Here is a 24,196-nt window from a genome sequence, read left to right as displayed (position 1 = left end):
TGAGCTGAGCTCTTCAAAAGGGCCAGGGCACACAAATAGGAGGGAGGGCTGAGCCTTCAGCAAACGTTGAAGTTGCGCATTTAGAAGGGAGTTGACATTACAGCTGTTGTCTACCCAGTGACTACTCTGTGGGTGAAAAGGTGCACTTGCAATTGAGTTTATTTTAAAAATGACTTGTTAAGGGCACCATTGCTGTGATTTTCTCACCTGTGAGGTGGGAGGAACTCTCCTCTCAGGCCAGAGGGAAGTAATTACTGAGAGGTGCCTTCAAGAGTAAAGCAGATTGTTATATATTTCAAAGGGGGCTGTCACAGTGCCTGGGACACAGTAGGCTTTCATTAAATCCTAGATTAGAATTAATTCTTCTATTTGGGTCTCAAATGAATAAATTGGCTCCCTCCATTCAGATTCGTGACAAATGACTGCCACTAGCATCCTCTCATGTAGCTCCTTTCAAGGGGCTGATGAGTAGAAATGCATTCTTCATAAAAAAGATTCCTCTCTTTAGCACTTGTTATCCTCAGCAGTCATTTGCAGATGTAATGTGATGCAGCAGTTTAATAGTCCTCTGCAGCACCATTCTCATCCATTCAAATCCTTGGTTTATAGATGAGGCCTTTGCACCTTGCCCTGTGACACCAGCTTTTATGTTTCGCAGCAGAAAGAATGCTATAGTGACTTCCATTTGAGCAGTTGCTGTTGGCTAGCATTACTTTCCTACTTGTTCAAGAAAGTCTCCTTTCAAAGCTTTTGAAGAAGCAGACTCCTAATTACTGTGACACTTTTCTTCAGAGACAAACCCTACCAAATGTAACAGAGCTGCTATCCAATGTGTGTCAAAAGTGTGATTCTCAAAAATTCCTGGCCAGGTGCGGTGGCGCACACCTGTAATCCCAGCACTTTGCGAGGCCAAGGCAGGTGGATCACCTGAGGTCAGGAGTTCGGGACCAGCCTGGCCAACATGGTAAAACCCCGTCTCTACTAAAAAAATACAAAAATTAGCCAGGTGTGGTGGCCCTTGCCTGTAATCCCAGCTACTTGGAAGGCTGAGGCAGGAGAATCCCTTGAACCCGGGAGGTGGAGGTTGCAGGGAGCCAAGATCATGCCATTGTACTCCAGCCTGGGCAACAGAACGAGACTCCATCTCAAAAAAGAAAAGAAAAGAAAAAAAAAAATCCTGAGGTACAAGAATATAATATGCACCCACCTTGGTATCATTTTATTTTTAATAGGCCTTGCCAGAGCTTTTCAATTCATCTAGGAGGAAAGGACCTTTGTCTTGTGCATGACAGTTGGTTGGATCTCTGTGAAAATTTTTCAGAGCTCCTAAGCTTTGAATTTTTAGTCAAGTGCTTGCAACAGCTATTTAAAAAGACACAACCTACTAAGCTTGTTCTCCTGATAACATGTACTTCAGAACTCATATTCTTGCAGCTGGATTTAGATCCCACTCTGAAGTCAGTACAGAGAAGAGGACTGCCACAAATTAGAAAGCTTCATAGTAGCAGAGACTATGTATCCAATAGGCACAAATTAATTACAGAGAATGGCTAAAAGACTAGAAGGTTTATTTTTAGAAATCATATCTGATATTTGATTCACCTTTCAAAACACATAGATCAACACTGCCATTAAAAAAACCAATATACTGAATTAATACACATAATAAGCAGGTTAATAGGGGGTTTTTTAGGGGGTTATTCACCTTAGAGAAGTGTTCTTCACTTGAAATAAAAAATTCCACAGATTTCTGTTAAACAGTGAGATGCCCTAATAAGTTTTAAAATATACAACAGTTCACACAGTCTCTCTAGAACATATTTTATGTAAAATGAATTACACCCTCTGCCACCTAATTGGATTGCCTAAACAATCCGTATTCTTCTGCAGGGTTAAGGTCAGACTAACACAGTCTTGGGCCAGTCACACAGTCTTGAAGACATATGGCCTATCTCTCTTCTTTGTCACGAGTCTCAACAAGCTACTTCCATGTCAAAATGTATTTGCTGACCAGGCTTGCAGGAGAGTGAGGCATTTGGATCATGTAATTTTTGTATCACGACAAAAATAACCCATCTTAGCCTCTGGAAGGGATGTATTGTATTTGTTTGTTCTCATTCTTTAACTTCTAGCTTATTTCAGTGTGTTTTATAAAACATTGTTTTGGAAGAATGGAGAGCCTGGGTAATCCATTGTATGACATTGCTTTAGAGAAATATATGAAAATCCAGAACAATTCAGTATAGAGGACTAAATGAACTCCAGGGCTGAAGTATGGTCATATCTGAGTCCTAGCTCTGTTTTCAGCAGGCCATTGGTTGACAGGTTCCTGAATAGTTTTCTTATTTTTGTTTGTGAAGAACTAAGGAGAAAAAGCAACACTGTGTTGACATATTTTGTGGGGTCAACATAAGGTAAATTAAAATATCTATGAAATATCTAGGAATATAGAAAGTCTTGGTAAAGAATTCAGTGTAACCATATGAGGCAAAATAGTCCCAATGTGCATACTCTTAATTCCAATTTGCATTTCTTTAGACATCATTGCTAATTAACCTGTGTATTTTTAAGTCATTTTGTGGCATGGTATTTCATGAAGCCCTTTTATTTAAGCACTGCATTTCTTTAGTGCTATGGCTTGGATTACTGCAGCCATTTCAGCCTATTGCAGACAGAAATGAAAAATGAAAGGAGGCAAAACAGTTCTCTGAGAACCAAGCTTGAAGGAGAGTGCTGAACACAAAGTGTAATTCATGTACAGTCCTAATTTTTGATAGAATTTATATTCTTCCATGTTAATAAAACACATATAGCCAGGCCTTTTTTTTGTAAATTGATTCCATAGTGAAAAAGAATCTTGAAAAGTGGATTTATTTATTTGGCCTTGATTTCTGGGCCCGTATTATCAGAAGCAATCCCACATTTCATGTTTATGGAGCTTTACAATATTCAGAGCTTCTTTCACCCTAGATCATCTCATTGCATCCTCATACAACAACCAGTAAGATCAGCAGAACTGGTAGATTTTTTTCACCATTTTACAAAAATCAGTCTAATCGAATTTAATTGAAACACTTAACTATTTGCAGACAAAAAGACCAGGAGTATGAGGTTCTTGCCTATGTCAGGATTATTAGGAATTTCTTTATTTTTGCTTAAGTATTGTTTTGCTTTTGTTATTCTCTATTCTTTTCCTCCTTTTCTCCCTCCCTCCCTCCCTGCTTCCCTCCCTCACTCTCTCCCCCTTTTCTCCATACCTCCCCTCCTTCCCCTTTCTCTCATCCTTTCCAGTTTTGAAATTGAATTTACCTCTAGGCCACTTTCCTCCTTTGATCGCCTACTTTTTCTGCTCTCACAGGCAAGTTTCTCACTTGCCTGTATCTACTTTAAAATAGTCCTCTATTCATTGGAAAATGTAGTGCCACATTTAACCCTTTTTTGGATTTACACAAGGGAGCTTCCAAAGTTTCTTCATATATTCTATTTTTATTTGTTTCACTAGGTATGTATTGATAATTTACTGTATGCCAGCCCTTATGTTAGGAGCTGCCCTCAAGTATCTAATAGTCCAGCGGATATTTGAGTGAGCAATCCATATTCTGTTTATCGTGAATTAATAATTTTGCTTAGCTACAGTGCACTGGGTGAGTATTGATTCCCTCTTCCTCAGTCTCTCCCTTCCCATGCTTTGATCTCAGTAATAATGAAATTCATTCACATCAAATATACCCTGGAAGAGAACATCAAAGCCCTAAATATAATAATTAGTCCTGGATTTTGAAATCACTGGTGGAGGGGAAGCCTGTATAGAGAATATAGGTAGTTACATTGTCACCCCTATGGGCATGATTTATGTTTTAAGATTCTATTGTTTCAAGTTTTTTAACAGAGTTGAAAATCTAATTTTAATCTGCATATTAATTTCATTAGGCTGGGGAATAATTGATGTACACAAGTCAAACCTGCTTAAATAACCTAACTTTTAATCTGGAAAATTAATTATCATCAGAACATGGCTCAGAATTAGAAGAGTGACCCTTGCTATTGGCAGTAATTGTTCAATTAATTGGATGGTCAGGCTACTGAAAATGAGACGTGACTGGAAGAGAGGAGAAGAAGAGAGAGGTGGGAATGTAGAAGGAAAAGGTAGATTAGTTGAAATAGGTTTATAAAACCTACTGAAAAGAGGAAACTGTGTTTCTAGGTTCATTATGAAACATTCTTTAAATGCCTACTCACAATATCTATCAACTGTTTTTCTTTCTGTGTTCTATGGTTCTTGCTTTAAAAAATGTTACATGTGAATTAAACAAAATATATTGAGACACATTAATCTATACCAGGATGTGTGCACTTGGCAACACTGCCATCACAGGCTTTGTTCGCCAGGCTGAGGACTTAGTGTTCCCATTTTATGTATGGACAACTTCAGTACACTCTGTTGTTCTCTCTAGATCCAAGGGAATCAGTGCAGCCCATGTAAAAAAAAATATGTTTTTGAGAGAAATGTGTTAAAGGGAAACATTTACAGTCTGCATGGCAATCCTCAAAGCCTCCCATCCTGCTGAGATACGGACACACATGAAACAGTGCCACCCTATCAGTTGCACTATAGCTGAAAATACAAGAGCAGGGTGAAAAAAAAGTATGAAAAACCTGTTATTAAGGCCTATGTTTGCCAAATTACTTATTTTCATCAGGAAGGCATTTAGTCTTGGTGTGTATCTTTTGGTATTGGAGATGTGTTTAAGACGCTGAAACAACATAAATGTTATACAGATATTTTAGCTCTCATCATTTTGGTATGGCTACTGAAGATATAGGTACACACCATCTGCTGACTGACATGGTCCTTACTTGGCTCAATTCAGGGAAGCCATCATCACAGCCCACTCCTCTATTAACCTGGCTCCAGCTCCGGGAGGCCAAAGAGATACTACACTCTGTCCATACTTTGCCCTCGGTGCCAGGGGCAAGCCAGGCCACTATTGCTTCTTCTGACTGTAACAGAGAATAACAATTTATATTGCTCCCAAGCCTTTGTTCGGGGGAAAAAATGTTTTCTGGCACACCCTTGGGTCTTGCGGTTATTTCCATATATTCAACATAACTGGTTGCACTAATGCATTCTTTACTTGCCTCTCTAAAGTCTGTGTGGAGGTCTTAATATGCCCTGAGAAGGGCAGCTGATCATTAACATCTGTGGCTGTAACAATTCCCCAATATGTTATACGGATGTGGTGTTTAGGGTTCAAATGTTTTATTCTTGTCAGTGATATTTCAACCTCCAAAGAATTATTTCCTCCTTAATAATGTGAGTGCATTGGTAAAAAGGAGTATTAGATTTTGCTCCTGGATCCACCTACTCTCTGAATGTAGATTCCTCATTCCTTATCCAAAATATTATCATTATACTATAATGATACTAACTGATATGAATTTTTTTTTTAATTGAGATGGAGTCTCGCTATGTCACCCAGGCTGGAGTGCAGTGGTGCAGTCTCGGCTCACTGCAGCCTCTGCCTCCCAGGTTCAAGTGATTCTCCTGCCTCAGCCTCCTGAGTAGCTGGGACTACAGGTGCCCACCACCATGCCCGGCTAATTTTTTTTTGTATTTTTAGTAGAGACAGGGTTTCACCGTGTTAGCCAGGATGCTCTTGATCTCCTGACCTCATGATCCACCTGCCTCAGCCTCCCAAAGTGCTGGGATTACAGGCATGAGCCACCATGAATTTCTTAAATAAAAGGTTCAGTATTCACTGAGAAGAAACAAACATTGAACTGCAAGAGAAATAGACATGATTATACAGAGGAAAGATATTAGAGACAGATTGATTATTTCATTAACTAAAAAGTTGTTATTTTTCTGAAAAAACATAGATATGCCAAACATATATTTCTTTTAAGAGAAATCAACACATAAAAGGTTAGAAAACTTAAAGCATCTTTTATTTTGTACTCATGTCAAGTAATTTCTCAGTGACTATGCAGGGAATGCATGACATCTTTTTAACTCATTCATGCATTAATGACAATAGCAGACATTTATCCAGTGCCTGTTAAATCCAGAACACAGTGATTGCTGCCTTTATTTAGTGCCTCTCATGTGTCAAGAGCGCTATGGTACCTTCTTCCAGGGCACTAGTGAGCATCTCCAGATCAGTCAAAGTAGGTTGGTTCCTTGGCATACATCTACTTAGTCTCCTCTGAACAGGGATTTCGTGGGTTGGGACAAATCCAATTTCTATTATTCATATGAATCACTGCAGAGACATAGGGGTGAAACTGTATCCTTTTGGTGGACCTGCCTGTGTTGGGTGACATGCTCACATTTTTCCACATTTGATAAAAATCAAGCCTCTTCTGCCTACTCAACACTGGATAAAATGACAGTGTCATACACAGAGAACAGAACACTCCTTTGGTTGCTTCAACATTCTTTTTTTGGCCTCATTTTTCTCCCTCTTTACTGAGTTTTTGAGTCCAAATTTAGTGGTGATGACTAAGAAATTGCCAGGATGTGACAGAGCATTCAGTTCATTGAGTCCTTCCTTGCCATTTTTCAATAGTTGTAACAATTGCCAAGATTTTCTCCTGATGTTATAGGTGCCATGTTATTCTTAACAGATACTAAATTACACTTGCAGAATCTGTCCATGCAGTGACAGCCTCATTTTACATACAGCTGATTTCATGATATGGTATTAAGGAAAATCCCTGCAGACTTTTTACTAGTTGATAATTCTGAGTCCTAGAATTTCCAATATTTAAATCTGAATCTCTGAAATTCAAATTATATAAACAATAATCAAGCGGTCTGCCATGTGCTAACGTGTCATTTTTGTTGGGGGAAGGTAGATTGGGGAAAAAATAAGACAAGTTCCCTACCATCTGGAGCTAATCATACAGTTGTATGAGTCACAGGGCCATGCTAGAGATGTAGATAGAGTTTATGGGAGCACAGATAACAGGTGTAATCAGTTCTGATTGGGAGAGATTATATGTGATTCTGGAAACAGTCATATTTGAGCTAGGCCTTGGAGGATTAGAGGAAAGCCAGTAGGTAGAGTAACAAAGGAATGACATTCTAAGCAAAGGAAATGAATGGCATCAGTAAAGCGCAAAGGCACACATGGTTCTGTGGTGAATGACACTGGAAGATGACGCTGGAAGGCATGGTAGTGACTGAATTGTGGAGAACATTTAAATGTTACATCAAGTTGTTTGTTGTTTTTACTATAGGCAAGGTGAAATCATCAAAATTTCCCAAGGAAGGGAACTTTGCTTTAGGAAAGCAAACCTGCCAGCTGAAGAGAAGAAACCAGTTAGGATGTTATGACAGCAGTCCAGTGAAGAGGTAATAAGGCGCAAAGTAGAGCAGTGGCATTGGGAATGGAAGGTGAAGGTCATGGATCACGGACTAGAGGGCACAGGAATGAAATGAAAGGCCCTCTGAAGTGTTAAGTGAGCAACTGCCAGGATGGTGCATTCCAGTTACTAAGACAGGGAACACAGGAAAAGTAGAGGAAGTGTGGCCCTGTGCTTCAAATATTATTCTTCCCTGTTTTCTGTATTGAAAAGCTCGGCTAAAATGATACCCTCTCTGTGAATCCCTCCCTAGTCCCTCAGTCAGAATTAAGTCTGGCTTTTTCTGTTTTCATACAGCACCTCCTGTAAGCCTCCCTTTCTTTCCTTATGGTAGCACACATTGTATCTATGACATTTGTGTACATGCTTGATACCTACAAATATATGATAAGCTGTCTGAAGCCACATATTACTTACCTATGAATATTTAGCACCAACCAACTACGTAATGGATCCTTAGAAAATGTGTATTAAATGAATGTATGAATGCTGCTATCACACAAGACATTAAATGCAGCCCATTTTTGGGACCTGACTTAGAATATGCAATGATCCCATCTCACCATTCTGGAGTCAGCCGTACATTGTTTATGTGGCTAATTGGTATCATTTGCCTTGATCATATGCATTTTTCACCAGATATATTTTCAAATGGTTTGATTCTTTATGAAAGGAAAATCCATTCTCCAATGATGACTTTTTTCCGTACAGTGATTTAATTCCCAAAGAATTTCAGCAACGTTCTATGTACTTGTCCTCATCACTAAAGGAAATGTGGAGACTTCTAGTCAAATTTCTTGGTACTTTCTTGGCTTTCTCTATGTTGAGAAATCCTACAAAGAGGAGTTTTCACAGCCCATAAATAGAACATTTTGGTTCCTAACATGTGACAGTTGCCTTAGAAGTACATTGCTTCTTGAGTAGGTTGAATTTGTGTGAATCCTCTGAAGATCTATCGAGTGTGCCCCTAGGCTGAAATAACCCCAAAAGATACTTCAGTTCATGCATTCTGGGAGCCAGATTGGGAAGATGGGGGGAGATTAGGCAGATTACTGTGTGAAACACTGTTTGTAGAATCCCAGAAAAAAGGAAAGGAAATTGCTTGAGTGCTTAAATTTCAGAGAAAAGCTGCCTTGCCTGAGGAATATATCCCTCTTTGCTGAAGTGACTGAGAGGGCTTCAGATGTTGCTGCTCAGCTAGTGTGTATTGCTTAAAATGGTATCCAATATGAAAAATAAAGGAAGGTAGAACCATGGAGACATTGTTTTTAAAAGACTAGTGCCCCAGAAAGCTTGCAATATTTGTTTGTATACATGTTTTTGGTGATAGTACCAAGTGTTTTTCCTGATAACATCTCAGCAAATTAGCAAAAATCTGATAGTTTAATTGGTGCCTCTATGACATGTAGCTCAGTTAGCATTTTCCTAATAATCTTCCACTCCAAGTAGGCCCTTTGCTACTCTATGGATTACTTGTACATTCAAATCTACTATTCATTTCATTTAGCTTAGAAATTATCATTTTTAATGGCTGTTTATTGTACACATAGACACGTGTACACTCAAACACACAAAAGGTTTTTTGTTGTTGTTGGTTTTTTTGTTTGTTTGTTTGTTTCCTTGAAATGGTCTATTGAGGGCAGGAGCCCTTCATTTGAAAAATCCAGTCTAAAGTAAAAATGGCCAAATGCATGACAGAAAACCATATTCCTGAGTTCAAAGTCCACTGGGCTGCTCTATCGTGTCTGCTAGTAAAATTGCTGTAAATTCCTTGCTTTTGTATTGATTTGCATGTAAATGTTACTGTAAGGCAAGGATGGGGTGAGGGGGGAATTTTTCTTTCTGTCTCAAGTCAAGGTCCAATGATCCAAAAAAAATCAATTTGGTTTACCTAAAAGTAAAAGGTAGGCTTTCTTTGTAGCATTCTTTTAGAAATATAGGCAGAAAGCATTGTAACACAGATTTCAGCCTGAGGCAATTGACAACCATAGTGTATAATAACTCAAGAATCCATGAAAATTAAGTACAAGGACCGAATGTTTATTTTCTCATATTGAACCCTGAAGGGAACAAAGCTCCATGTGTCAGTTTTATGCTTGTCTTTTCAATCCTTGGCTCTTGTAGTTGTCCAGTATATTTCACTTATGTGGCTTGTTCTAATGTTCCCATTACCTATTACAAAGAGAGCTAATCATTGATCAATAGCACTTTCACTTATGACTTTTTCTAAAGCATCATGTGAAATGTTATATATAGTCTGATGGTTTCCAATGATGATAGTTTATACTATTAAAATAGAGCACCAGTCACACGAGCTTTTACAAAGTATGTCTTAATCTCCTAAAAGGCAATACCACATGATTCTACAGGAAATTCATAGCTATAAACACTGAACTTTTGTTTATTTACTTTTGTTGCAGGAACTTTTCACACCTGAGTGCAAATTCAAAGAATCAGTGTTTGAAAATTATTATGTGACATATTCATCAATGATATACCGTCAGCAGCAGTCAGGCCGAGGGTGGTATCTGGGTCTGAACAAAGAAGGAGAGATCATGAAAGGCAACCATGTGAAGAAGAACAAGCCTGCAGCTCATTTTCTGCCTAAACCACTGAAAGGTACATTTGATATTGTGGGAACTATGGATTATGCTACTACATATACTTATTTATTTATTAAATTTCAATAGTTTTGGGGGTACAGGTGGTTTTTGGTTACATAGACAAGCTATTTAGTGGTGATTTCTGAAATTTTGGTGCACTCATCACCCAAGCAGTATACACTGTACCCAGTATGTAGTGTTTTATCCCTCACCCCACTCTCAACCTTCCCCCCAACCAAGTTCCCAAAGTCCATTATATCATGCTTATGCTTTATGTCTTCATAGCTTAGCTCCCACTTAAGTGAGAACATACAATATTTGGCTTTCCATTCCTGAGTTACCTCACTTCGAATAATGGCCTCCAGCTCCATCCAAGTTGCTGCAAAAGATATCATATCATTTCTTTTTATGGCTGAGTAGTATTCCATGGTGTATATATATACCACATTTTTTTATCCACTCGTTGATTGATGGGCACTTAAGTTGGTTCCATATTTTGGCAATTGTGAATTGTGCTGCTATAAACATACCTGTGCAGTTGTGTTTTTCATATGATGACTTATTTTCCTTTCAGTAGCTAGCCAGGAGTGAGATTGCTGGATCCAATGCTACTTTTAGTTCTTTAAGGATTCTCCATACTGTTTTCCATAGTGGTTGTACTGATTTACATTCTCGCCAGCAGTGTAAAAGTGTTCCCTTTCACCACATCCATGCCAACATCTGTTGTTTTTTGACATTTTAATTATAGCCATTCTTGCAGCAGTAAGGTGGTATCTCATTGTGGTTTTAATTTGCATTTCCCTGATGATTAGTGATGTTGAACATTTAGAAATAGTAATTTAAAGCAGTCCTTAATAATACTTTTGAAAATGAAACAGTTGTTCCACATTAACACATTTATTTAAAAAACTTACATTTTGTAACACTCAAAAACATTTGCTCTCCTGATTTTAATTTTTCCATAGTGCATGTACATATAGTGACACTTTACTTATGTGGAAGTAACTTACATGCTAACTCAGGACAGCCAAGATCCCCAAATTATGCTAAAATGTTGCCTGGGCAGAAACATAGGTGTTAAAAATGTGTATACACAGCCGGGCACGGTGGCTCACGCCTGTAATCCCAGCACTTTGGGAGGCCGAGGCGGGCGGATCACGAGGTCCGGAGAATGGCGTGAACCTGGGAGGCGGAGCTTACAGTGAGCTGAGATCGTGCCACTGGACTCCAGCCTGGGCGGCAGAGTGAGACTCCGTTTCAAAAAACAAAAGAAAAAAAAAATGTGTGTACACTTAACACTTACCAGAAAGCTCCTTGGGTCCTCTCTAAGGGCCCAACATATTATTTCAGCAAATTTTGCTTATAGTTTTCCCATCATTATTAGCAGATTAATAGCAAATTAGAAAGGGTGAGGGACAAGAATAGGCTATGGAAGATAGGGATGTAAGAAATAGTGAGATATGGTAGAGAAGAGACAGAAAATGCGGGCAAAGCAGAGGAAGACTTCAAAGAGATTACTAGCCTGAGGTAAGAGTAGGGGTTTAGAGTAGAGGCAGACACTGTGCAATTCGAATAAGCACAGCACTGTGTGTTACAGCACATTTTTTGGAGCCAGACTACCTAGATTCAAGGCCCAACTTCACTTTTTGCTAACTGTGTGGTCTTGAACAGGTTATTTACCTGTGTATGCCTCAAGTTCATCTGTATAATATGGATAAGAGTACTTATAAGATTCTCATAGGGACTAAATGGGATAATGCATGCAAAGAACTTAGAGTAGTATCTAATGTTATGTGTTCCATAACTATAAGCTATTATGTTTATTTATAGCACAATAAATTTTACCATTTACTGTACCAAGAATTATCCAATACTTAGACTCTTGAAGTGTTTCATTTTAAAGTATGATAGAAATCAGTGTTTTAAAATATTTTAAATTTTAATATTTGCCTTGTACAGTATGCTATAGATCATATTTAAACTTCTAAGAGGTTTATTAAATGCATTTTTTATTAATCCTCTCTTACATAACCATATGTGATTGAAGTTAGGCATTAAAATTCTTTACACACTACTACACCAAGGCTAGATTTTTGCTTAATCTGAACCTGTCCACTCTCTACTGAGTCCTTGAAAGCAGTGTTTTTCATGTCTGGCTTAAGGCACAGAAGCCTAGTAACCAAAAGAAAAGTTGAGGACCAGTGTGGTATGCCCATTTTTTTAATGTATTTTTTTCTCTTTTTCCTTTTCTGAATTTAATTTATAATTGACATAAAAATTGTATATATTTATTATGAACAAGATATTTTGAAATATGTATACATTGTGGAATAGCTAAATCAAGCTAATTAACATATGCATTACCTCACATACTTATCATTTAGGTGTGTGGAATAGAACACCTACAAACTATTCTTAGAAATTTTCACAATTGGTATGCCCATTTGAAGGCCTTTTACACCATCTTTGTGTGCTTTTCAGTGGCCATGTACAAGGAGCCATCACTGCACGATCTCACGGAGTTCTCCCGATCTGGAAGCGGGACCCCAACCAAGAGCAGAAGTGTCTCTGGCGTGCTGAACGGAGGCAAATCCATGAGCCACAATGAATCAACGTAGCCAGTGAGGGCAAAAGAAGGGCTCTGTAACAGAACCTTACCTCCAGGTGCTGTTGAATTCTTCTAGCAGTCCTTCACCCAAAAGTTCAAATTTGTCAGTGACATTTACCAAACAAACAGGCAGAGTTCACTATTCTATCTGCCATTAGACCTTCTTATCATCCATACTAAAGCCCCATTATTTAGATTGAGCTTGTGCATAAGAATGCCAAGCATTTTAGTGAACTAAATCTGGGAGAAGGACTGCCAAATTTTCTCATGATCTCACCTATACTTTGGGGATGATAATCCAAAAGTATTTCGCAGCACTAATGCTGATCAAAATTTGCTCTCCCACCAAGAAAATGTAAAAGACCACAATTGTTCTTCAAAAACAAACAAAACAAAACAAAACAAAATTAACTGCTTAAATGTTTTGTCGGGGCAAACAAAATTATGTGAATTGTGTTGTTTTCTTGGCTTGATGTTTTCTATCTACGCTTGATTCACATGTACTCTTTTCTTTGGCATAGTGCAACTTTATGATTTCTGAAATTCAATGGTTCTATTGACTTTTTGCGTCACTTAATCCAAATCAACCAAATTCAGGGTTGAATCTGAATTGGCTTCTCAGGCTCAAGGTAACAGTGTTCTTGTGGTTTTACCAATTGTTTTTCTTTCTTTTTTTTTTTTAGATTTGTGGTATTCTGGTCAAGTTATTGTGCTGTACTTTGTGCGTAGAAATTGAGTTGTATTGTCAACCCCAGTCAGTAAAGAGAACTTCAAAAAATTATCCTCAAGTGTAGATTTCTCTTAATTCCATTTGTGTATCATGTTAAACTATTGTTGTGGCTTCTTGTGTAAAGACAGGAACTGTGGAACTGTGATGTTGTCTTTTGTGTTGTTAAAATAAGAAATGTCTTATCTGTATATGTATGAGTCTTCCTGTCATTGTATTTGGCACATGAATATTGTGTACAAGGAATTGTTAAGACTGGTTTTCCCTCAACAACATATATTATACTTGCTACTGGAAAAGTGTTTAAGACTTAGCTAGGTTTCCATTTAGATCTTCATATCTGTTGCATGGAAGAAAGTTGGGTTCTTGGCATAGAGTTGCATGATATGTAAGATTTTGTGCATTCATAATTGTTAAAAATCTGTGTTCCAAAAGTGGACATAGCATGTACAGGCAGTTTTCTGTCCTGTGCACAAAAAGTTTTAAAAAGTTGTTTAATATTTGTTGTTGTATACCCAAATACGCACCGAATAAACTCTTTATATTCATTCAAAGAATAATCTTCCAACATGTATTTATTGAGCGTCCATTATGTGCCAGTAACTGAAGTAGCAACTGGAAGTAAACATTGTATAATGTAGATAAGGTCACTGTCCTCAGATAGTCTACAGTCTAGAGAGTCATATTAACATGAACACTTTAAAGTGTGTTTATTTTACTAGTTACTGTACTTGCACTTCAGATTGGTACAAAGGAATTCACATTCCCGTTCAGTAGTCAAATTATACAAATGAGGCCTTTGTGCTAGTATTTTCTCTGCCACTCACAGTGTCATTTCCCCTCTCTGTTGCTTATTTCTCTCCTCTCTAGAGAGAATACACAGGACTAAATAGTGTCCTTTCTACCTTTGAGAACTGAAGGAAAATGTAAATTTTTTAAAATGTTGATGACTTTTCTCTAGCTCCCCAAAGCTGCATTGTCTGGCAATGAACACTTTGAGAACAGTCAATACAGATGGTCTCTGACTTACAATAGTTCAACTTACGTTTTTTCGGGGGCTTTACAGTGGTACAGAAGCAATAGGCATTTAGTAGAACTCATACTTTACCATACAACCATTTTGCTTTTTATTTCCAGTACACTATTCAATAAATGACATGAGCTATTCAACACTTTTTATTACAAAATTTGCTTTGTAGTACATGATTTTGTCCAACTGTAAGCTAATATAAGCGTTCTAAGCACATTTAAAGTAGGCTAGGCTAAGCTATGATGTTTGCTAGGTTAGGTGTATTAAATGCATTTTCAACTTAAGATGGGTTTATTGGTATGTGACCCCATTGTAAGTGAAGGATCATCTGTATATGGAGGGAAGAATTGTGAAATACATAAAACGTAGTTGACTAGTGCTTTTCAGAGCATCTGCAAATAAAATTACTGGGGCCCCAAACAGCCTGCTTTTGCAAGGAGGGGAGACTCCTCATTTCTAAGATGTTTGGACCAGATTCAGCATGAGCTCCTATCCCTGCCCACCCCAGCCCAGTCTAAGTCACCTTGTAATTTCATGAGATAAGTCCTCCTCATCCTGCTTCACCCTGCCTGAGCTCTAAACACACCTACATGAGGTAAGCTCACCTGCCTATCTTGGATGCAGGATCCTTTGTACCATGTTTTAAAAATCAGGAGACGCTCACTCAACCACCTCTCCCTATTAACTCTTACTAATTTTCAATCAGTAGGGAAAAGTAGTGCATTGTCTCCCTCTTTCAGAACTTTAAAGTTTGGTCACTGACTACTTCAGTTGCTGGTCTTGCTTTTTCTGTTGTTCAGAAATAGTGTAGGTCTGCTGGTAGTAAGCAAATTAGCACTATGTGGGTCTCAGGGATGCCTGCGTTAATAGGATGGAGTCAAAATGCCCAGGAAGAATCCTTTACCCCCAGCATTCTTTTTGAGCTGCCTTAAAGTTGCTTTAAACAGACAGTGGTGTTAAAATAAATTAATAAGTAAATAAATAGTCCTCAAACCTTCCTACAAGTGATGATATCAATACTTTCACACATCTTCATTACACACACACATACACACACACCCTTTCCCACCCCATCCCCTCATGCACATCCTTTAGTAGCATTCCTCCTGGCAGAAAATATAGTCCTGCCACATAACTGATGAAAGAAAAAAAGACTCTAGTCAAATAGTTGTGGGAAACACTTCAAATACTATTGGGTCTCAGATATTAGCTCACATCAGAATCACCTGGAAGGCTTGTAAGACTCAGATCACTGGACTTCACCTTCAGAGTTTCTGATTGAGTGAGTCTTGTGTGGGCCCAAAACTTGGCATTTCTAACAAGTTTCCAGGTGATGCTGAGGCTGTTGATCCTCGGGACTTTGAGAACCACTGGTATTAGTTCATTCTCACGCTGCTATAAAGATACTACCTGAGACTGGGTAATTTATAAAGGAAAGAGGTTTAATTGACTCACAGTTCTGCATGGCTGGGGAGGCCTCAGGAAACTTACCATCATGGCAGAAGATGAAGGGGAAGCAAGGACCTTTTTCACGTGGCAGCAGGAGAGAGAATGGGAAAGCGCCACTTATCAATCAGATTTAGTGAGAACTTCCTCACTATATGGGGAAACAGCATGGGGAAACCGCCCCGAGGATCCAATCACCTCCCACCAGGTCCCTCCCTCAACACATTGGGATTACAACTCTAAATGAGATTTAGGTGGGGACACAGAGCCAAACCATATCACACTGGCATACACTATTCCTTTCTTCAGGATTAGCGTGCATTAGCAAATTAATTTCTGAAAAGTCTTGTGTTAAAGAAATCTGTTTAACTTTTACAAATGCTGAGACAAACTTATTGGGCCACAAAGCCACATTTTCATGGAGCGTCTATTAACATTGCAGTAGAGTGGTAGTCCTCAAGCTTTTTATGTGTACCTGAATCACCTGTGGTGTTTTATCTGCTTCTTTTGTTTTAAGCTTGGCCTGGGAATCTCCTGAATCTGATACCTACTGTTCTATGCCACAGCACTTAATGTCAGTGTTCTATGGCATAGCACTTAATGTCAGTTTTCCACCCCATCTGTGAACGTATATTCAATCATTATACTGTATTTAGCCTGAGAATGAATATGGAAAAGAAAACAACACTTTCTTCAGGCTTTTTGCAACTTTTTAAAAGCAAAACAGGCTCCAATTCCCCCTCCCAGGAGTTTTGTTTGTATCCAAAGAGAGGACATGCTCATTGCCATGGAATCCTTAAAGGACTGAGAGGGAAGTGATCTGTGGCACTCCTCCCCTCCCTAACCAGTACATTTGTTCCAGTTTTAAGCCAGTCAAGCTCACCGAAGAGTTTTTCAAAGACCTTAGCTACATGGATTTAACTTTACCAAGCATCCATTGTCCAAATGAACATATGAGGGAAAATGAATATCTCTTCATCTACATCAGCTGACCATAACTATGCTGTGGATAAGGGGTGGTGGGATCAGAACTGATAACCATTTTCAACAAATTTCATACGAATGTGTCTTAGAAGCCTCATTTAGATGCGATGTCATTCATGGGTAAAATTGAAATGTGCCTTCACTGGCAGAGTCTTTAACAATCTCTGCAAGACAATCTACGCTTTTTTCTATTGTTTCTGAAAATCCTTTCAACCTCTATTCAAAGCCATTTTCTCACTTTAGAAATTGATTACAGCAGGACTGTGATTGTCAGTACAAAAATCTGTACAGGGATATGGCAGTGGTATAATAGATGACCATTTCCAATTATAAAACAATTAGCAAAGTATAGCTAGGTCAGGCCACTAGTACCCTTCAAATTCTTAACCATATTTACAAAGACAGCTTTTCGTAACTTTTATTGCTCTGTCCACAAAGATGTGGTCTCATGGTTTCACACGATTGAGAATGCTACAAGTAATAGTATACTGAAAAGAACATGTCTCTAATTCTGGACTGCTCTTTATCTCCAAGAAACAGAGAGAGAGAGAATGAAAAAAATCCCAGCTTAGAGGAATTTTGGAAGTTACTCTTTCATGAACCATCACATTTTCTGGGCCTTTTTAATCTTTAAACACTGTTACTCTTTAGAGGTTGGTTTGAATTTGTTGCACAGAGAACAATAATCTATGACAAATTAATGAACCCTTTTGCTAATATCACATGAGTACAAGTATCTTGTATTTCTCATCACATTTACCATAATAAAGAATGCAGACAAGTATAATACATGGCATCATTTTGGGGATTTTCCAATTTCTATGTGGGCATACTGGAAGAAGTTTGTAACAGTTGCAATTCTGTCACAATGCAGGAAGTCTTTCTAGAACACACAATGTGGATGATTTTCAGTTTTAGAATTGTAAACTAATTAACCAAATGTCAATTCAGTTTCTCTTTTTATATTAGTTTTTGTTACAAACACTGCCTCTCTATTTCTCTTTTGTACAAACACTTCACACACACACACACACACACACACGGGCACACACGTAGATGGGCCTCCAAAAGAACTCAGAGCTGCTGTCTTCCTCTGGGAGGTTGATCATATGTCTATTCAGTTGGGAGAATGGAGCAGTCAAGTTCAAAATCCATGTGGCTCTCTGGCTTCAGAAGCTATCCTTTCAGCTATGACACACACACTAAATAGTATTGCCCAGGTTTGCCCTACAACATGTTAGCATATCTACATATTTTGTACTGTAATAATGTGTACGCTCTTAATAATTTGTTTTTAATGCTGTGTAAAGTTAGCAATTAGAGTAAGAGAAACGTATGGGATAATGATTGAGTAAAATCTCAGCTCCTTTTGTCAATCACTCAGCTTGTTGGCACAGTAGATATTTGTGACCTTAAATACTGTCAGTGCTTCACAGCACATTACTGAGGCCTGGATAAAGCATTCACACAAAGATAAATGGATTGAAACTGTGTCAGTTTTGTAGAAAAAGATATTCTGGGGTTTAGTAACAGAGAATTTTTCTTTCCTTACTGCGATTAATAAAGTGGAACTCCAATTGCAAGTAACTAGTCAGTTTTATGTTCTTCACATATGGAAACCTCTCTGTCACTAATACCCTGGGACAAACTGGATGATTACCATCCAAGTGTTATTTTCTTCCTCGAAAATTTCAAAACCAGAATGAATTAGTTCTCCAAGTCTGGCTATACTATAGTTTTCTTCTTAATGTAAAACAGCTGAATAAAACAGCTTGAACAATATTTGACTTTCATGGGTCTTAAGAACGTTTCAAAATACACCACCAATATATTTACCAACATATTTAGTGCCAGATATACACAAAACAAACACTACCCTATTGTTTCTGTGTGCGTGTGTGTGTGTCTGTGTCTGTGTGTGTGTGTAGCAGGACACTAAATAAAGAAGTCATGTTGCTATTCTTAGGGAAGTTTTGGTAAAGAGAGCTTCAAAGTTCCTTGGAGTCACGGGCAAGGCTAACTGTACTAAAAGCGGAATTTGCATGATCTTTCTACAAACTCTCAGTGTAAAGTGGTAGATAGACATGCAAGCATCACACTTAGATTACAATAAATGCTGTGATGTAAAAAATACAATGGAGGAAAAATTTTTGATTAGGGAAATTTAAACATTTTCAAAGAAGAGTTAATGTTTCAGTGGAGTCTTAAAAGATGAGTAGGAATTCAACAGCCAGAAGGGAAGTGTAGACGCTCTGTGTCACATAAAACAAAACAGAACAGAATAGTATAAGTGAAGGCATAGAGCTTCACATGAAAGGCATATGAAATAGCACTGGGTATCTCTAAAATATTAATTAGCCTAGTGTAGCTGGACAATGAGGGGCAGAGCCCCTGGTATGCAAGTGATGTCTGGGAAAGGAGCAATCTTTCTACAGTGCCTCATTCCATCATACCTCATTACCAGAAAAACATTATGAGCCACTTAGGCCTGTATTATTTGAGCATCTCTGAAATGGAGTTGCTCTACATGTTTTGTAGAAACCTAATGAGTAATTTATTCTCATCAGTAGACAAAATGAAAGAAAATAGACTATGAGCAAAGTATGATTCACAACCTTGCCTATTAGGCTATAGAAGATTGCCCTACTAATTCCTCCTTTTCTTCTATTGAACAATCTGTATTTTGCCTGCTCAAAAAGGAATTCCTCAAGTTATAGGGGTAGTTTGACCAGTACAATCATATAAGAAAAAAATCAGCAAAATTATGTTCTAACAACATCTTCCCATCTAAAGTGCACATTTTATTTTTTTAAGGTAACATAATTACTTTGAACAACCGAAATGGTATATAAAGGTGAAAAATTAAAATAAATTTTTTTACAGCTCCACGTTACCTCAACCCCTAGACCCTGGTAACCACCATTCAACTCTCTGTTTCCATTAGTTCAACTTTTTAAGATTCTTTTTATACAAAGGATGTCATGTAGCATTTTTTTCTTTTTTCATCTGGCTTATTTCACTTAGTTTGCTTATTTCAAAATGCTCTGAAGTTTCATCCATGTTTATGTAAATGGAGGAGTTCCCTCTTTATATGACTAAGATATATATATTATATATATTATATATTATATATGTATATATATATAATTTTCTTTCTTCATTCATCTGTCCATGGGCACTTAGGTTGTTCCATAACTTATCTATTGTGAATAATGGTGCAATGGGAATGAATGGGAGTGCAGATGTCTGTTTGGCATACTGATTTAATTTCCTTTGGATATATAACCAGAAGTGGGAATGCTGGATCATACAGTAGTTCTATTTTTACTTTTATGAGGATCTCCATACTGTTTTACATAATGGCTTACTAATTTACATTCCCATAAACAGTGTACAAGAATACCTCCTTGCCAACACATTATCTTTTAAGTTTTGGATAATATTATTCCTATTAATAACGTGTGATATTATATTGTGGTTTTGATTTGCATTTCCCTTATGATTAATGATGTTAAGTACCTTTTCAGATATATGTTGGCCATTTGTATGTCTTCCTTGGAGAGATGTCTATTCAGCTCCTTGGTCCATTTTTCAAAATACAGTTTACTTGTATTTTTGCTATTGACTTGTATGAGTTCCTTATATATTTTGGATATTAACCCCTTATGAGAAATATGGTTTGCAAATATTTTCTCCTATTCTGCAGGTTGCCTTTTCGTTTTGTCGATTATTTCCTTTGCTGGGCAGATAATTTTTTTATTTTATTTTTTTTTTGAAACAGTGTCTCACTCTGTCACCCAGGCTGGAGTGCAGTGGTGTGATCATGTCTCAGCACAGCCTTGACCTCCCCAGGATCAGGTGATCCTCCCACCTCAGTTTTTGTATTTTTAGTAGAGATGGAGTTTCACCATGTTGCCCAGGCTGGTCTAAAACTCCTGGGCTCAAGCCATCTTGCCCACCTTGGGACCTCCCAAAGTGTTAGGATTAGAGGCATGGGCCACCATGCCTGGCTTTGAAACTTTTTAATTTAATGTAGTCTGACTTGTTTATTTTTACTTTGTTGCATGTGCTTTTGGTGTTACAGCCAAAAAAAAGTTATTGCCAAGACCAATGCCATAGACATTATTTCTTATTCTAGGAATTTTACAATTTTAGGTCTTATGTTTAAGTTTTTAATCGATTTTGAGTTGATTTTTGTGTATGGTATAGGATAAAGGTCCAATTTCATTATTTTGTATTTGGATATTCAGTGTTTAAAATACGATTTATTGAATGGACTATATTTCCCCATGATGTGTTTTTAGTGCCTTTGTTGAAGATTCGTTGATCATATATGTGTGGATTTGTTTCTTGGCTTTCTATTCTGTTCCATTGGTCTATGTGTCTGCTTCTATGCCAATACCATACTGTTTTGATTACTATAGCTTTACAATATAATTTGAAATCAGGAAATGTTCTAAACTTCTTTCTCAAGATTGTTTTAGATCTTTGGGGACTTAGGTGGTTCCATAAGGATTTAAGAATTTTTTTTCTATTTCTGTAAAAAATTATATTAAGATTTTGATAGTGCTTACATTGACTCTGTAGATCACTTTGGTTAGTATCAACATTTTTGCAAAATTAATTCTTCCAAACTATGAACACAGGATACTGTTGCACTTATTTCTCTTCTTCAATTCCTTTCATCAGTATCTTATAGTTTTTAATGTACAGATTTTTCACCTCCTTGGTTAAACTTATTCCTAAGTACATTTTCCTTTTTGATGCAATTGCAAATGGGATTGTTTTTCTAATTTATTTTATTTTGTTTGTTTGTTTGTTTGTTTTTGAGATGGAGTCTTGCTCTGTCACCCAGGCTGGAGTGCAGTGGTGTGATCTTGGCTCACCACAACCTCTGCCTCCCGAGTTAAAGGGATTCTCTTGCCTCAGCCTCCCGAGTAGCTGGGATTATAGGCGCCTACCACCATGCCTGGCTAATTTTTGTATTTTTAGTAGATAGATAGAGATGGGGTTTCACCATGTTGGCCAGGCTAGTCTCAAACTCCTGACCTCAGGTGATCCACCTTCCTCGGCCTCCCAAAGCGCTGGGATTACAGGCGTGAGCCACTGCACCCAGCCACTAATTTATTTTTTGGATAGTTCATTGTTAGTGTACAGAAACAACTGATTTTTATGTTGATTTTGTATCAACATTGGTGAATTCCACCCAACATTTGAGGAAAAACTAATACCAATCCTTCTCAAAATCTTCCAAAAAAATGAAGAGGAAGGAGCACTTCCAAACTCATTTTATGAAGCCAGCATTATTCTCATACCATTCCAGACAAGGACACTACAAGAAAAAAAATTACAGGCCCAAATCCCTGTTGAACATAGATGCAAAAATCCACAACAAAATACTAGCTAAAAGAACTTAACATCACATTTAAAGGATCATTCACCATAATCAAGTGGGATTTCACCAATTTCACTTGGGTAGAATTCACCAATGTTGATAAAAAAATCAACATAAAAATCAGTTGTTTCTTCACACGAACAATGAACTATCCAAAAAATAAAGAACACAATCCCATTTGCAATTGCAAAAAAATACTTAGAAATAAATTTAGCAAAGGAGGTGAAAGATCTTTATATTAAAAACTATAAAATATTGATGAAAGTAATTGAAGAAGACAAATGGAACACATCCCTTTGTTCATAGATTGGAAGAATTAATATTACAGAAATGTTAATACTAACCAAAGTGATCTACAGAGTCAATGCAAGCCCTATCAAAATCTTAATCGAATTTTTTACAGAAATAAAAAAAAATTCTAAAATTAATATGGCACCACATAAGTCCCCAAAAATCTTTACAACTTCACTGAATTTATTTATCACTTCTAACATTTTTCTGTTGGAGTCATTGGGTTTCTGTATTGAAGACCATGGGATTTGAAACAGACCATTTTACTTCTTCCATCCTGATTTGCATGCATTTTATTTCTTTTTCTCGACTTATTGCTCCAAGCAGAACTTCAAGTACCATGTGGAATAGAAGTGGCAAGAGTGAGCATTCTCTTCTTCATCCTGATTTCAGAAGAAAAGCTTTCAGCATTTAACTACTGACTATGATGTTAGATGTGAATTTGTCATATATATGGCCTTTGTTATATTTAGGGATATTCCTTCTCTACCTAATGTTTTGAATGTTTTCATCATGAAAGGGTGTTGATTTTTTTTCAAATGCCTTTTCTGTATCTGTTAAAATGATCATATGATTATTATCCTTCATTGTCTTATTGTTCATATTTATTGATTTGAGTATGTTGAGCCATCCTTTTATCCCAGGGATAACTCTCACTTGATTATGGTGAATGATCTTTTTAATGTGATGTTAAGTTCTTTTAGCTAGTATTTTGTTGTGGATTTTTGCATCTATGTTCAACAGGGATTTGGGACTGTATTCTTTTTTTTCTTGTAGTGTCCTTGCCTGGCTTTGGTAGGAGAATAATGCTGGTTTCATAGAAAAATGAGTTTAGAAGTGTTCCTCACTCTTCATTTTTTTTTTTTTTGGAAGATTTGAGAAGGATTGGTATTAGATTTTCTTTAAATGTTGGGTAGAATTCACCACTGAAGCCATCTGGTTCTGGGCTTTACTTTGTTGGGAAGTTCTTTTTTTAAAAATTGCTGATTCAATATTCTTTTTCATTATTGCTCTCTACAGATTCTCTATTCATGATTCAGTCTTGCTAGGTTGTGGTATGTTTCTAGAAATTTATCTGTTTCTTCTAGATTACCCAACTTGTGTATAATTGTTCATAATAGTCTCTAATGATCATTTATATTTCTATGGTATCAGTTGTAATGTCTTCTCTTTCATTTCTGATTTTATTTGTTTATGTCTTTTCTCTTTCACTCTCAGTTACTCTAGCTAAAGGCTTGTCTGTTTTTTAATCTTTTCAAAAAACAACTCAGTTTGATTGCTCTTTTTTATTTTTCTAGTTTCTATTTCACTTTTTTTTCTGTTCTGATATTTACTTCATTCCTTCTTCTGACTTTGGGATTAGTTTATGGTTCTTTTATAGTTCCTTGAGGTGTAAAGTTAGGTCGTTTATTTGATTTTTTTTTTCTTAATGTAGGCATTTATCACTATAAACTTCCTTCTTAGAAATGCCTTTTGCTGCATCCCATATATTTTGGTATGTTGTTTTTCCACTTTTGTTTGTCTCAAGTTTTTTAAATTTTTCTTTTGATTTGCTCTTTGATTCTTTGGATATTTAGGAGTGTATTGTATAATTTTACAGTTTTCCTCCCTTTACTGATTTCCAGTTTCTTAGCATTGTGGTCAGAAAAGATATTTGGTATGATTTCAATCTTCTTAGTTTTGTTAACACTTGTTTTGTGGCCTAACAGTTGATGTATCTTCAAAATGTACCTGCGCAATTACT

The 24,196-nt window shown here is 37.1% G+C and overlaps 1 protein-coding gene across 3 annotated transcripts in view; it reads left to right on the top strand.

Annotated features, from left to right (window-relative positions):
- FGF13 (fibroblast growth factor 13) overlaps positions 1-13,866 on the top strand; it is a 589,161-nt gene extending 575,295 nt beyond the window's left edge. For all 3 annotated transcript variants that reach the window (XM_034950188.2, XM_055106652.1, XM_003812310.5), the window contains 2 exons: positions 9,789-9,987; positions 12,453-13,866. In XM_034950188.2, the coding sequence (XP_034806079.1) occupies positions 9,789-9,987; positions 12,453-12,589 (336 nt within the window). In that variant the 3' untranslated portion in view covers positions 12,590-13,866. The remainder of the gene's footprint in view (positions 1-9,788; positions 9,988-12,452) is intronic.
- Positions 13,867-24,196: the final 10,330 nt, after the last annotated feature.

Source organism: Pan paniscus, chromosome X (assembly GCF_029289425.2).
Source record: "Pan paniscus chromosome X, NHGRI_mPanPan1-v2.0_pri, whole genome shotgun sequence".
NCBI classification, from domain to species: Eukaryota; Metazoa; Chordata; class Mammalia; order Primates; family Hominidae; genus Pan; species Pan paniscus.
This window is presented reverse-complemented; position numbering and strand designations above follow the sequence as displayed.